We start from the raw sequence: 13,019 nt of genomic DNA, 5'->3' as shown, positions 1-13,019 counted from the left end.
CAAAATACGTTACAATCAATTCTGTATACCTGTTGTAGTTATAAAGTTGGTAAAAAGAGCAAACAATACCTTTCGCAGTTCTTCAATTTCGACTTCGTAAGTTGCTAAAATAAATACGAAAAAAATTATATCAAAGGCAGTGTATTCACCCATTCCGTACAGCACCCAGGATTCAAGCGATTACGCAAGACTGCAGAGTTCAGTTTTCTCAGGCTTCAGAACGTGGATCTGTGTGAGGCTTTGTCTACGCGGTTTGGGAAACTCTCGGGTCACTGATCAGGGCTTTAATCTCTGTGGGGATTTCCAGGATGGAATATAGAGTCAGTGAAAACACTTCAAACAATTTTCAGTGTCCTGTTTTGGTAAACAGATGTGCACCCAAAGCTTAGGAGAGAGCACTGAAATTTCGTGGTAGCCATAAGAAGGGGAACTTGGAAGGGAAGGGAAAAAAGGAACCCCCCCCCCAAAAAAAAGCCTAAATCTAACTTCAACAAAATGAACTCCATAGCACAGTTATAAGTGTTTTACTCTATGACTGTTTTGTTTCCTTAGTATCTTTTTTTTTATTGTTTATTTTTTGGGGGGGGGAGGGAAGGGAGGATGGACGGGCACAGGCAGGGTAGGGGCAGAGAGAGAGAGAGGGAGACACAGAATCTGAAGCAGGCTCCAGTCAGAGCAGAGCCCCATGCAGGGCTCCATCTCACTAACTACGAGATCATGACCCGAGCTGAAGTAGGACACTTAACTGACTGCGCCACCCAGGCACCCCTCCTTAGCACCTCTTGAAAAGAGGAGACTGGCCACCAGCTAAGGTTGGAATTCCTTTCGATTGTTTCTGAGAGTTCTGTGGAACGTATTGAGTGATGGGATCCCAACCTTAATGATTAGCAAACGCCAAGGAGTGGCAAGAATGTGGGTTCAGAGCCCAGTCCTGCCACTTCCCATCTATGGGATTGCAGACAAATTCCTTCATTTTCTTGAGTCTCAGTGTGCTCATTTGAGAAAGGTAGTCAATGGGAAACCTCCTTACACAGTTAATGGGGAGGTTAAAGGAGATGATGTAAGAAATGGAACATACTTAGCAGAGCACCAGACATTGTATAAAAAGTGATGTTTTTTTTTTTTTTGATAAATTTGCTTATTTGAATTTTCTTTCTTGAAATGTCATCTATAAAAGTTTTTTCCTTACTGCTAATGAATATATGGGCATAATAGGTAGGGCTCTCCCTGTTTTTCTTTTCTTTCTTGCTGCTAGGGTCCTAAAGATTTTGTTTAAAAAACTGACCAAACAATATGTTGCATTTCTAAGCCATCATTATTGTACACAGGTAGTCCATTGATAAAGGAAATGAAATCCTAGGCTTTCTTTAGGGATTGCCTACAAGTGACTACTGAACAAAGACCTAAGATTCTCTACATATGATTAATACTATGTGCTTCAACGTAACTGTACGCTTTTACTTTTTACTGATTTGTGAATCAAAAGGTATTACACCTTGCTATTGCTTGCTTTAAAACCTTTGTTTAGCCATTAATACATTACAATCATATTTGCTTATGATGTAATTTACTCCATGCCCATTCCAAGTATGGCTTTTCCAATTTTAAAAATGATAATTTCCCTCCCCTAACTTATTTACTATTTTTTGCTTTTCAAAGAATTAATAAATCATCATCTTCTTGCTTCTCGTTGCCACCTGGGGAGAGGGGAGATATTATTATTCTGTCTTAGAGATGGGGAAACCGAGGCTCAGAGGAATCTTACTTGCCAAGGCTAGGACACAAAAGTACACACGGAGTAAATGATGCGTTCATAATCTGACGATGCTCTTTAACACAGTGGAGGTGCCCCAATGATAAGTTTTGCCATCGCAACTTGCTCCTAAGGTAGGAATATAAAGGACAAAGGACCGTACCCCGAGGGGTTAGGAAGGGACTAGGACATAACAGGAAGATGCAGCCCACAGCATTGGAGCCCTCTGTCTCCACTGAAGATCTTTATCCCAGCTGGGGAAAAAGGAACCTATCAGAAGATGGTCTTTGGCAGCCTCCAACGGCCCGTACCATAAAATGACCACAGCCTTTGGCTTTTTCTCCACGTGCTCTCTGTGTGGCCTTGGAAAACCAGGAGGTGAGAGCACTATTACTAATAATATACAGAAACAAGAAGCAGCAGTGGCTAATAGTTTTTGCACTTACAGATAGCAGGCACTAAGCTAAATGTGTAAATGCGTGATTTCACTTAATTCGTACAGCGATCACCAGTGATACATTTCACTAATGAGGAAGCAGATGCCCAGAGAGTGACATTACTTTCCCAAGGTCATTCAGTTAGCAAATGGCTTTCAAACTTCCTTCCAGCCATGATTCATTCCTTTAAATCGAATATCACCCACAATGATGGGTAGAACTCTTATTAATGTTATCCTCAAGGGTTTCTAGTACTCCTCAGGAAGCACAGTCTGAATGGCTGGTCTAAATGACCTCTGAGGACAATTCTGCAGAGCTTCTAGAAAAGCTTAACCCCTGCTTACCCCAGTTCTATACAAAAGGGCAAAGCCTCAGAAAGGCTTGGAGCTATGTGTTAAGCTATGCACCCCAGGGGGGATGGTCTTGTAACATCTTGTTAGATTTAAGTCTAAGTATTTCTCTTCCTTGAGAAATTGTAAATGTTATGAAATTTTCTGATTTTATTGTGCCCATTGCTATGATATAGAAATAGGATTTTTTAAATGTCCATTTTGTATCCCGTAACCTTATTGAATTCATTTACCAGTTCTAAGAATTTTTTTTTTTTTTTTTGGGAAATTCCTTGGGATTTTCTACCTAGACAATCCTGTGATCTGCAAATAAAGACAGTTTAATTCTTTGATTTGTATACCATTCATTTCCTTTTCTTGACTTATTGCATTGGCTAGAACTTCTAGCAAATGTTGAATAGGTGCGGTTAAGAGTGGACATCCTTGCCTTGTTGCCAATCTCAGGGGGAAAGTATTCAGCACCTCTCCATTAAGCATCATGTTAGCTGTAGGCTTTTTTGCAAACGCTTTTTTTCAAGTTGAGGAAGTTCCTCTCTATTCCTGTTTTTCTGAGGAAAAAGTTATCATAATGGGTGTTGAATCAGTCAAATGCTTTTTTTGCACAGATTGAGATCATTGTGATTTTTCTTCTTTAGGCTGTCAATAAGGATTTCATTAATTTTTGAATATTGAACCAGCTTTATCCCTGAAATAAACAGCATTTGATTATGGTATAATTCTATTTTATATCTTGCTGAATTCTATTTTCTAATATTTTGCTAAGGATTTTTCTGACTATACTCACAAAAGTTGTTAATCTGCAGTATTATTCTTGTGGTCTCTGTCTAGGTCTGGTATCAGGGTAACATCAGCTTCTTAAAATGAATCAGCAAGTGTTTCCTCCTCTTCCATTTTTCTTGGAAACACTGTGTAGAATTGGTTGGTGTTAATTCATTTTTAAACATTTGACAGAATTTTCCAGTGAAAAGTCCCTAGACTTTGAGATAGCCTTTTTTTGGGAATTTAGTTTTTTACTTACCAATTTATTTATTTAAAAATTTTAATTCAAGTATTGTTGACACAGTGTTATAGCTTTTTGGGGGGAGTTTTAAAATTATGGATTCAATGTCCTTAGCAGTCACAGGGCTATTCAAATGATTTATACTAGGTTACTTGAGGTACTGTAAGCTTTTTGTAGAACTGTTCCTTCTTCAAGTTGTCAACTTTAGACGTGTAGAATTGTTCATAATATCCTTATTGCCCTTTTGATGTCTGCAGGGTTTGTTATGGTATCTCTGTTTCATTCTTGATATCGTTCATTTGTGTCTTCTTTCTCTGTTTCTTTGTTACTCTTGCTAGACATTTGTCAATTTTATTGATCTTTTCAAGGAACAAGCTTTTGCTTTCATTGATTTTCTCTACTGCTTTTCTGTTTTCAATTTCATTTATTTCTGTTCTTAATCTTTCTTTTGTTCATTCCCCTTGCTTTAGATTTATTTTTCTCTTTTTCTGTGTTAAGATCTTAGATTTAAAGATTTTCCTATTTTTTAGTGTAAACATTTAGTGCTATTAATTTCTCCTCTGCATTCCTTAGGCTATGTCCCACAGATTTTTATATATTTTCATTTTCATTAAGTTCAATATATATTTTGGTTACCCTTGAAACTTTCTGACCCATGGATTACTTAGGTGTGATTTTGGTTCTAAGTGTTTAGAGAGTTTTCTGTTATCTTTTGGTTACTGATTTCCAGTTTGATTACACTGTGAAAATACACTATGATTTCAAGTTTTCAAAATGTGTTGAGATTTGTTTTATGGCCAGAATATAGTCTATCTTTGTATATGTTTATGGGTGCTTGAAAGTATATGTATTCTGCTCCTGTTGTGCATTCTATAGATATCAGTTAGATCTTGTTGCTTGATGGTGTGGCTGAATTCTTCTGTATCCTTAATGATTTTCTGAGTAGGTGTTCTGTCAATGTGGAGAGAGGGGTGTTAAAGTCTCAAACTATGAGCCTATTTGTCTATTTCTTCTTTTGGTTTCTGCTTCACATATATTACAGCTCTGGAGCTCGGTGAACACACATTTAGGATTGTTCTGTCTTCTTGATGGATTGACCCTTTTCTTATTACATAACATCCTTCTGAATCTCTCATAATTTTCTGTGCTCTGAAGTTTACTTTATCTGTTATTAATATAGCCATACCTACATTCTTGGATTAAATTTACATCTGCCAATCCCTTTCTTTTCATTGGCATATTTAGACAATTTACATTTAATGTAATTAATGCAATCATTGATATGTTAGGGCTTAACTCAGCCTTTTATTTTTTATTTTTTGTTTATTCTGTTTTTTGCTCTTCTGAGATTTCCTATTTTCTTATGGGTTACTTGAGCATTTTTTTTGAATTATTTTTTATCTGTAGTGTTTTTTAAATTATATGTCACTATATACCTGTTTTAGTGGTTGTTCTATGGATTACACTATATGTACACATAACTTATCACAGTCTACTGGTGTGGACATTTTATCAGTTAATGTGACATATAGAAACCTTACTTCCTTTTACATCCCTTAACCCTTTCCTTATAATGGTCTTACATATTTCTTTTATATACATTTAGAACTACATCAGACAATGTTAACAGTTTTTGCTTCAACCAGCAAACATAATTTAGAAAATTCAAAAGAAGAAAAGTGTGTCACATTTACTCACATTTGTATTCTTTTCCATTGTTTTTTCTCCTGAACTGATGGTCCAAGATCCTTCCTTTTATCATTTCTTTTCTGTTTAGAAAGCTTCCTTTAGCCATTCTTTCAGGATAGGTCTGCTCTAACAAATTTTCTTAGTTTTCCTTCATTTGAGAATGTCTTGATTTCCCCTTCAATCTTCAAGGATATTTTCACTGGTAATAGGATTCTGGATTGATAGTTCTTTTCTTCTGGCACTTGAAAAATGTGCCACTTCCTTCTAGCTTTCAAGGTTTCTGAGGAGAAATTCAGTCATTCAAATTGTTTTCCACCTATAGGTAATATATCATTTCTTTGCTACTTTCAAGAGGTTTACTTTTTATTTTTAGAAGTTTGATTATGTTTTTGTGTCGATTAGGTTTATCTTCTTTGGGGTTTTCTTGGCTTCTTCAATCTTTTATGCCTTTTACCAAATTTGGGAAGTTTTCACTTATCATTTCTTCAAGTACTTCTTCAGTAGCATCCTTTCCCCAATCTTTCCAGTACTACAATTTAAGTCATAGTCCCACAGGTCCTTGAATCTCTGTTCATCACCCCTCCCCCAATCGCTTTTCTCCATGCTGTTCAGATTGCATACTTTCTATCATTTCTTTCAAGTTCATGGATTCTTCTATTCTCCTCATTCTGCTGCTGAGCCCATCCAGTAAGCTTTTTATTTTTTTATTGTATTCTTCACTTCTAACATTTCTGTTTCTTTTTTTTTTTTTTACATCTTCCATTTCTTTGCAGAGACATTCCATTTCTTCCAAAAATAAAATAAAACTATTTTTTGTGTGTGTTTCAGTCATGTTCATAATTACTGAAGCATTTTTTAAATGTTTTTTATCTTGAGAGAGAGAGAAAGGGGGGGGGGCAGAGGAAGAGGGGGGGAGAGAGAGAGAATCCCAAGCAGGCTCCACGCTATCAGCACCGAGCCTGGAGTGGGGCTTGATCCCACAAACCATGAGATCATGACCCAAGCCAAAATCAGGACTGGGTCACTCAACAGACTGAGCCAGCCAGGTGCCCCAACACTGAACTATTTTTGTAACAACTGCTTTAAAGTCTCTGTCAGAATACTCTACTACTTCAGTCATCTCAATGTTGGCATCTACTGATAACCTCTTTTCATTCAAGTTTACACTCTCCTGGCTCTTGGTATGATGAGTACTTTTCTATTGACACCATGGGAATTTTAAGTATTATGTTAGGAGACTCTGGATATTATTGGAAGCTTCTATTTTAGTTGGTTTTTCCTGGTGGCAGAAATGGGGGTGACTCTTTTCTGTCAGCTGAGGGAACACATCTAGGTTCCCCACTTCCTGGCCTCCTGATAACGCAGATGAGGGAAAGGTTCTTCACGACTGCTGGGCAGGACTGGGCACTCCAGTTCCGCACTCAGCTTCTGCTGATAAGGCTGGGAGTGGTAGGAGTGCTTGCTATTATTCCCCATTTGGCATCCTTACTGCTGGGTAGTTGTCCAAGTCCTGACTCTCCACTAGGTTTTCTCTAACACCATCCCAAGAGGGAAAAGAAAGGGCACCTTGTTATTGCTTGATGGGCGGGAGACTGGAATACAAGCTCCCCATGTGGTCTTCACGGACGTCCACTGTAGGTGAAGTGTTTTTTACTCCTGGCAGGGATGGAAGTCCCAGCTTCTGACCTGACTTTCTCTGATACCACCTCAGCAGAGCCGTTGGGATGTGTATTGCAGCCTCATGAGGGTGTCTTAGGCTCCCCATTCAGCATTGGCTGGTAGGATGGAGCCACAGTTTTTTCTGTGACGTTTGGCGGGAGAGGAACAGTTATTGTCTTGAGGCGTTCTGTTTTTTCCTAGGTTGCCCCTTTTCTGGTCCTTTGGCTACACAGAACAGGCTTTTGCTGGACCTCTTTCTGTTTGTGCTCACTGGTGTTTCCGGACTGCCAACTTCTTCACCTCCAACTCTGAGATAAATGAGGCAAGAAGAAAACACAAGGAACTCACCACCTACTCGTCCTTGGGTCTTCAGTCTCCAGTGGGTCTACCTTCTTGTTTCTATCTTCAGAGTCTTCCAGTTTTCTTATGGTTGTTTTATATATACTGTCTGACTGTTCTAGCTGTACTTAGCAGGGGGAATAGGGAAAAGTATATATGCTCCATCTTTCCAGAAGCACAATTCCACTTGACCTCAAATGTCTTGTTTTACCCAAGTCTCAGAAAAACTCCACGAAGGAAATATTATGCCCATTTTACAGGTGAAGACACTGAGGTTCAAATATCATTAAGCGGTATAAAGATAACGGAAAATAAATGGGGGAAGAGTCAAATGAGTAAGTACAAGTGGAGGTAAAAGAGCTCATCTCCTCCTCCCCTCCCCTCTTCCTTCCTCGCCCCCCCCCCCCCATAGGGTAACTTCACCTTGGTTGGCTCTTTAAAGACGAACAAGGAAAGGGGTGGGGACATGTAACAAGATCCTTTTGACCCCGGGCTATAGTTCCTCAGCTTCTTCAGCCCTGGTTTGTCTATTCCTACCTCCCAGCAGGATATTCTCTCTGGCAAGGGACACCCTCACCACCCTCACCTGTCTCCCACCTTCCTCCCTTTCTGCTATCCTATGCTCTGTTACTCTCCATTGAATCAGTGACTTATTTTCTGAGCCCTTTCTCTTTCAGTCATAAACACCTGCCTCTTTGGGAAGTACACAAAGAACCCTCAGGGAAAGACTGTATAGAGGCTTGAGTTAGTGGTTCCTTCTGTGGGTACCTCAGGTGATGTCCCCTGGCAGGTTCACCTTGAACATGTGTGGCCTGAGGAGATCAAATGCAGGCCTCCAGCTTCTCATTTTCAATATGCACCTTCACCCTTCATGACAAGGGGCCTTGCACATGTCCAAACCACACCTATACCACCCCCCATGAGCTGCTCTCTCTGCAGCCCAGTCTGTCCTGGGACTTAGGGACGAGACCCAAGCAGGACCTCGGACAGCTACTTGGGAGGGGGGCATTCTGAAGGTCTTATGTATCCAGAGACAGAACATATAGGCTCTGACTGCCGCATCTAAATGGCCCTGTGAGCCCTTGTAGAAAGGCGTGCAGTTGGAATTTAGTCCAAATGGAGCCCACGGCCTTTCTATTCAAAGCATGGTTTGTAGACCAGCGGCATCAGCACCACCAGGGAACTTGTTAGAAACGAAGACTTTCAGGTCCAACCCCAGAGGTACCAAACCAGATTATGTTAAGCAAGATCCTCAGGTGATTCACATTTTAAATGTTAGAATTTGAGAAGCCATACTCTGATGTTGGTGCCCAGACACTGCAAGAATGGAACAATCCTGCCTTATGGAGGCGAGAGGGGAAAGGAGTTGCTTTTCTTGAGGCTAGTATTTTACAAGCCATATGGAAGAGTCGAACCTTTGCCCAGTCGAAGAGTCAGAAAGAGGTTCTTCAACCCTTTATTTCCTGGGGGAGGGAAGCGAAATTTCAATGGGATCCCAACTCCTGCTCCACAAACCTCTTCTGTCTGTATCCTCAGGCAAATGACTTCTCCCAGAGCCTTGGGTCTTTTCTCCATACAATAAAGAAGCTGAATCAGATGATCTCTCTTTAACCCTCTCTCCAGGGAAGCAAAAACATTCTTGAATGAGAAGCGGAAAAACAGTGCAAAGAGCAGGCATCTTAGAGGCAGTCTGAGCCTGTTTCACAGTAGAGTTCTACCATATATTCCTTGTGTGACCCTGTACAACTCAATATCTCTAGTACTCAGTTTCCGGTCTCAAAAAGTGGGCAAATAAAACTGCTGTATCAGCAAGGATGCACACAGAGAGCCCAGAGAACACACAGAACCACAGAACTGTGGCCCACAGTATAGGTTCAGTAATATTAGTGTTCATTCTGACACAAATATTTGTGCCTTTTATAGAGAATCGGCTGATCCTATAGGCAGAACAAAGACACAGAAACTTGTAGAAATGTTATGAGTTCCTGCTTGTTCATTTTCTTACCTGACAGGGTCTCTTTCTTCCTAGAGAGGTCTGAGCTTTGTCGGCAACACCAGAGGCTGGAAGACTTAGCTCTGAACCAGTGGTCAGATCCATTAAATGAATTCTCTGCTGCTATTCAGACTAAACACAGGGACCTAATTCTCATAGTCTGTTATCTCGCTCTCCACACACAGAGTTACCAGGGGAGTTCAAGAAATACACCAGAAGAAGAGAGAGGAAGTTTCTATAAGAGGGGGAAGGAAGAAAAATGAATTGCCCTATCTTGATTTTCCCTCCCACATATCTATAGAAGGCAAGGCATCTGAGTAGATTGGTGAAGGAGAGAATAGAAAGGGTAGAGAGAAGGCAGCACTAGGAGTTGTGAGATAGCAGTGATGCCCAAATGGATTTATTTTTAAGAGACCAGACAAGGGGGGGGGGCGGGTAGGAAATGAGGTGGTAGACCAGCATGGCTGTGAATTTTTAAACTCATAGTTAGCTAGAGGGAAAATACCACTTTTGCTGCATTTTCATTCCACACAGGGTTACAATATTAATTGGCTTAGCAGACTTACCATCAGCAATTTCTTTTGCGGTGCACAGGTTAATGGAGTTGCCAGAGTGTTTCAGATATGAAATTGTCGCCTCATAATTATGTGGTTCTTCAAATTCAGCACTGAGAAGCATGGAGGAAACAAAAAGGTTACTTAAAATAAAACATTGCTTTAAACATTTTAAAACTTTTTCTATTTTTTTTCTTCATTAGAGAAGTAATATGCCTGACAAATACGGTGATTTAAACAGATATGGAAGGCACACCACCCCTACTCTCAACCTACAGGAATTCTGAAAAAACGTAACAATACAGAGAATTATATGAAGAACACATAACTCATCTAGACATCAATAAAGTCTCCAGGGGCCAGATATAGAGAAAGAAAGTCACAACTAAAGATGTATCATATGCAAAGAGAATTAGATGCAAAGGGAAACTGAGACAGATAAGGAAAGATCTTAATGACTGGGTGGCCGAGGATTTTCTTTCTGAGTCAGAAGTTAAGTCTCAGACACAGGCTTCCACTAACGGGATGTTAGATCCAAGCTATCAGCATAAAGTTCAGAGTCACAAAATGCCATTTCATCTGTAAAACAAATTGTAAAAAATATGTGTGCCGGTTCCCAGGGAACAGCAGGGAAGCTTGGTATCTGGATCTGATCACAGGAGCTAAGAAACTGAAAACTTGAAACTGAAAACCTGAAAACTTAGCACAAAGTACAAGTGGGGTTCTAAATGCATGGTGTGTATTTCAGAGAGACACAGAGACAAAATAGTGCTCGAAATCCAACCCTCTCTTGTAAGGCAAATCTGAAATCGTTCTGTAAAGATGTTTCCACAACCCAAGGCACCTATGGTCTCCAAAGGAAATAATTCCCACATAAAACAAGCTTAGAGTATAAAAAAAAAAAAATGCAAACCACACAAAGAGATGAGGTACCACAGTCAGATATAATAGAACGACAGAAATAACAGAATGACATGCGAGTGATTTAAAAATAAGTGTTTTAAATGTTCAAAGGAATGAAAGCCATTAGGCAAAAACAAAAGAGAACAAAAAAACAAAGATAAAAACAAAAAACAAGAGTGTGGAAAAAAAACCACGTAGATTTAGGGACAGGAGACAGGAGTTATATAAATCATAAATACAGTTGTTGAAATAAATAATGTAGATGTTGAAAAGTAGACCAGACACAGCAGAAGAGAGAACCAGAGAATGAGTTAGATCTAAGGAAGTCCTTCAGAATATAGCACTGAGAGATGAAGAGATGGAAAATATTAAGAGAAGTTAACAGTGGGGAAGACAGAATGAGAAGGTTCAAAATATAAAGACTAGGAATTCTGAAAAGGAAAAAGAAAAAGGATGGAGAAAAGGAATCAGTATTCCCATGATAATAGCTAAGACTTCTAAAATTAATAATGGACACAAATCCTTCTATTGAAACAGCTTCAACAATAAGAAATAACGATAAATCCACACTTAGACAGTTTGTAATAAGTTAGCCTAAGTCAAAGAAAAAAAGAAAAATGTAAAATCTGGGTGAGAGAAAATATAGATTACCAAGGAGCAGCAGACTTATGATGGACTTCTTTCTAGCAACAGTAAGTGGTGGAGACTGTGGATAATAAGTATACTGAGGAAAGATATCAGTATCAAATTATCTTCTAGCTAAGTTGTCATTAAAAGTGAGGGAGTAACAAAGATCTTTTCAGAATACCAGTGCACACGTTTACTGCTCGTAGATCCTTGCTGAAATACATCAAAACATTCAAAGAAACTGAACTAGTAATGAAGTAGGATATAGGAAACAATGGTGGGGGAGTATTTAGAAAAGATGGCAGAGTAGGATTATCCTTAGCTCACCTTGTCCCACAGACACAGTGATATAACAACTACATCTATGGAACTAACTCTGAAAATGATCTCAAGACTGGAAGAACACACCTTCCATGGTTAATTGTACAGAAACCACATGGAAAACGATAAGGGGGTAGAGACATAGTTGGGAAGAAAATTCCAAGCAAAACTAACCAAAAATGAGAGAGACACCACAAGCACAGACAAGTAGGATCAGACCTGACCCCAGGCACCCCAGGCACTAGGGGTCTGCATTGGAAGAAAAGTTCTCCTAAACATCTGGCTTTGAAAACCAATGGGGCTTAATTAACCACAGGAGCTTTTAAAACCAGCAGACTTAACTGTGGGAAAACAAGGCAGTAAAAGGAAACTGAGTCCTCTCAAAGAGCCAGCACACTCAATAACTTGGCTGAGACACAACACAAAAGCAGCAGTATGAAAGGTGTCTGGGGTGTACATTAAGTTTTATTTACTAATCTCAGAACATGTGCTGTCAGGGCAGGAATCTTCAGGAGATTTCTCCAGGAACAAAAGCAGTGGTGGGCACCACTTCTCTTCCCCCAAACACTCCAGATGGCCAGATACTTGCGGGAACCAGCTCTAAAACTCTCCAACTTGCTAGCAACACGTGCCCCACACCTCCGTGTTCACCTGCAGACACCCCCCCCCCCCACCCAGCCCACCCACTTCAGCAGGTGTCTCTTCAAAACAGCTCCTGCCTGGCCATACCCTGCATGTGGCCCCAGCAGAACCAGTATCACTCCAAAGTGACTCCTGCCCTAGGGAGAAGGGGAGATAATCTTAAACACTAGCACACCCATAGTTCAAGCACTGGCTGTTGAGGAAGTGGGCCCTGCTTTTGGGTGAGCCTACAACTGTGGCAGAGAGGCTAATTGCAGACATCTAGTCTGAAGGCTGACCTTGCCCACCTAGAAGCCCCCGCCTCCGGCCTCAGACAGGCCTCACAATAGCTCAGGACCAACACTGCCCAGTGTGCTCACAACAGAGAAAACGGGTCATTGAAGCCAGCTGGACTGAAGGCAATCACAATGCAGACACAGCAGTAAGGTGCACACAGTAAGCCCACAAAGGAGACATCCCTGGAGTGCCTGGTTCTGGTAATTAGGAGGAATTGTGCTATAGGACACAATAGGACCTCTTCTATACAAGGCCATTACTTTTAAGACCAGGAAAGGTAGCTGACCTCCCTAATGCAGAGAAACAAACACAGAGAGTTAGACAAAATGAAGAGACAGAGGACTATGTCCCAAATAAAAGAATAGAACAAAATTACAGCAAAAGAGCTAAATGAAACTGAAATAAACAATATGTCTGATAAAGAATTCAAAGTAATGGTCATAAAGACACTCACTAGACTTAAGAGAGGATAATCT

General features: G+C 40.1%; 1 protein-coding gene across 7 annotated transcripts in view; it reads right to left on the bottom strand.

Moving 5' to 3' along the window:
• Positions 1–13,019, bottom strand: part of FYB2 (FYN binding protein 2) — a 125,277-nt gene that overhangs the window by 44,400 nt on the left and 67,858 nt on the right. For all 7 annotated transcript variants that reach the window (XR_008419451.1, XR_008419453.1, XM_053894846.1 and 4 more), the window contains exons 5-6: positions 9,787–9,887; positions 70–104 (exon numbers count right to left, since the gene is read on the bottom strand). Coding sequence is in view for 5 of the 7 variants with exons in the window: in XM_053894846.1 (XP_053750821.1) it covers positions 70–104; positions 9,787–9,887 (136 nt within the window). In the remaining 2 variants the exon portion in view is untranslated. The remainder of the gene's footprint in view (positions 1–69; positions 105–9,786; positions 9,888–13,019) is intronic.

Source organism: Panthera pardus, unplaced genomic scaffold, assembly GCF_024362965.1.
Source record: "Panthera pardus isolate Hobbes unplaced genomic scaffold, ASM2436296v1 HiC_scaffold_11, whole genome shotgun sequence".
NCBI lineage: Eukaryota > Metazoa > Chordata > Mammalia > Carnivora > Felidae > Panthera > Panthera pardus.
The sequence above is the reverse complement of the archived record's forward strand: the minus strand, read 5'-3'. Positions and strand labels throughout refer to the sequence as shown.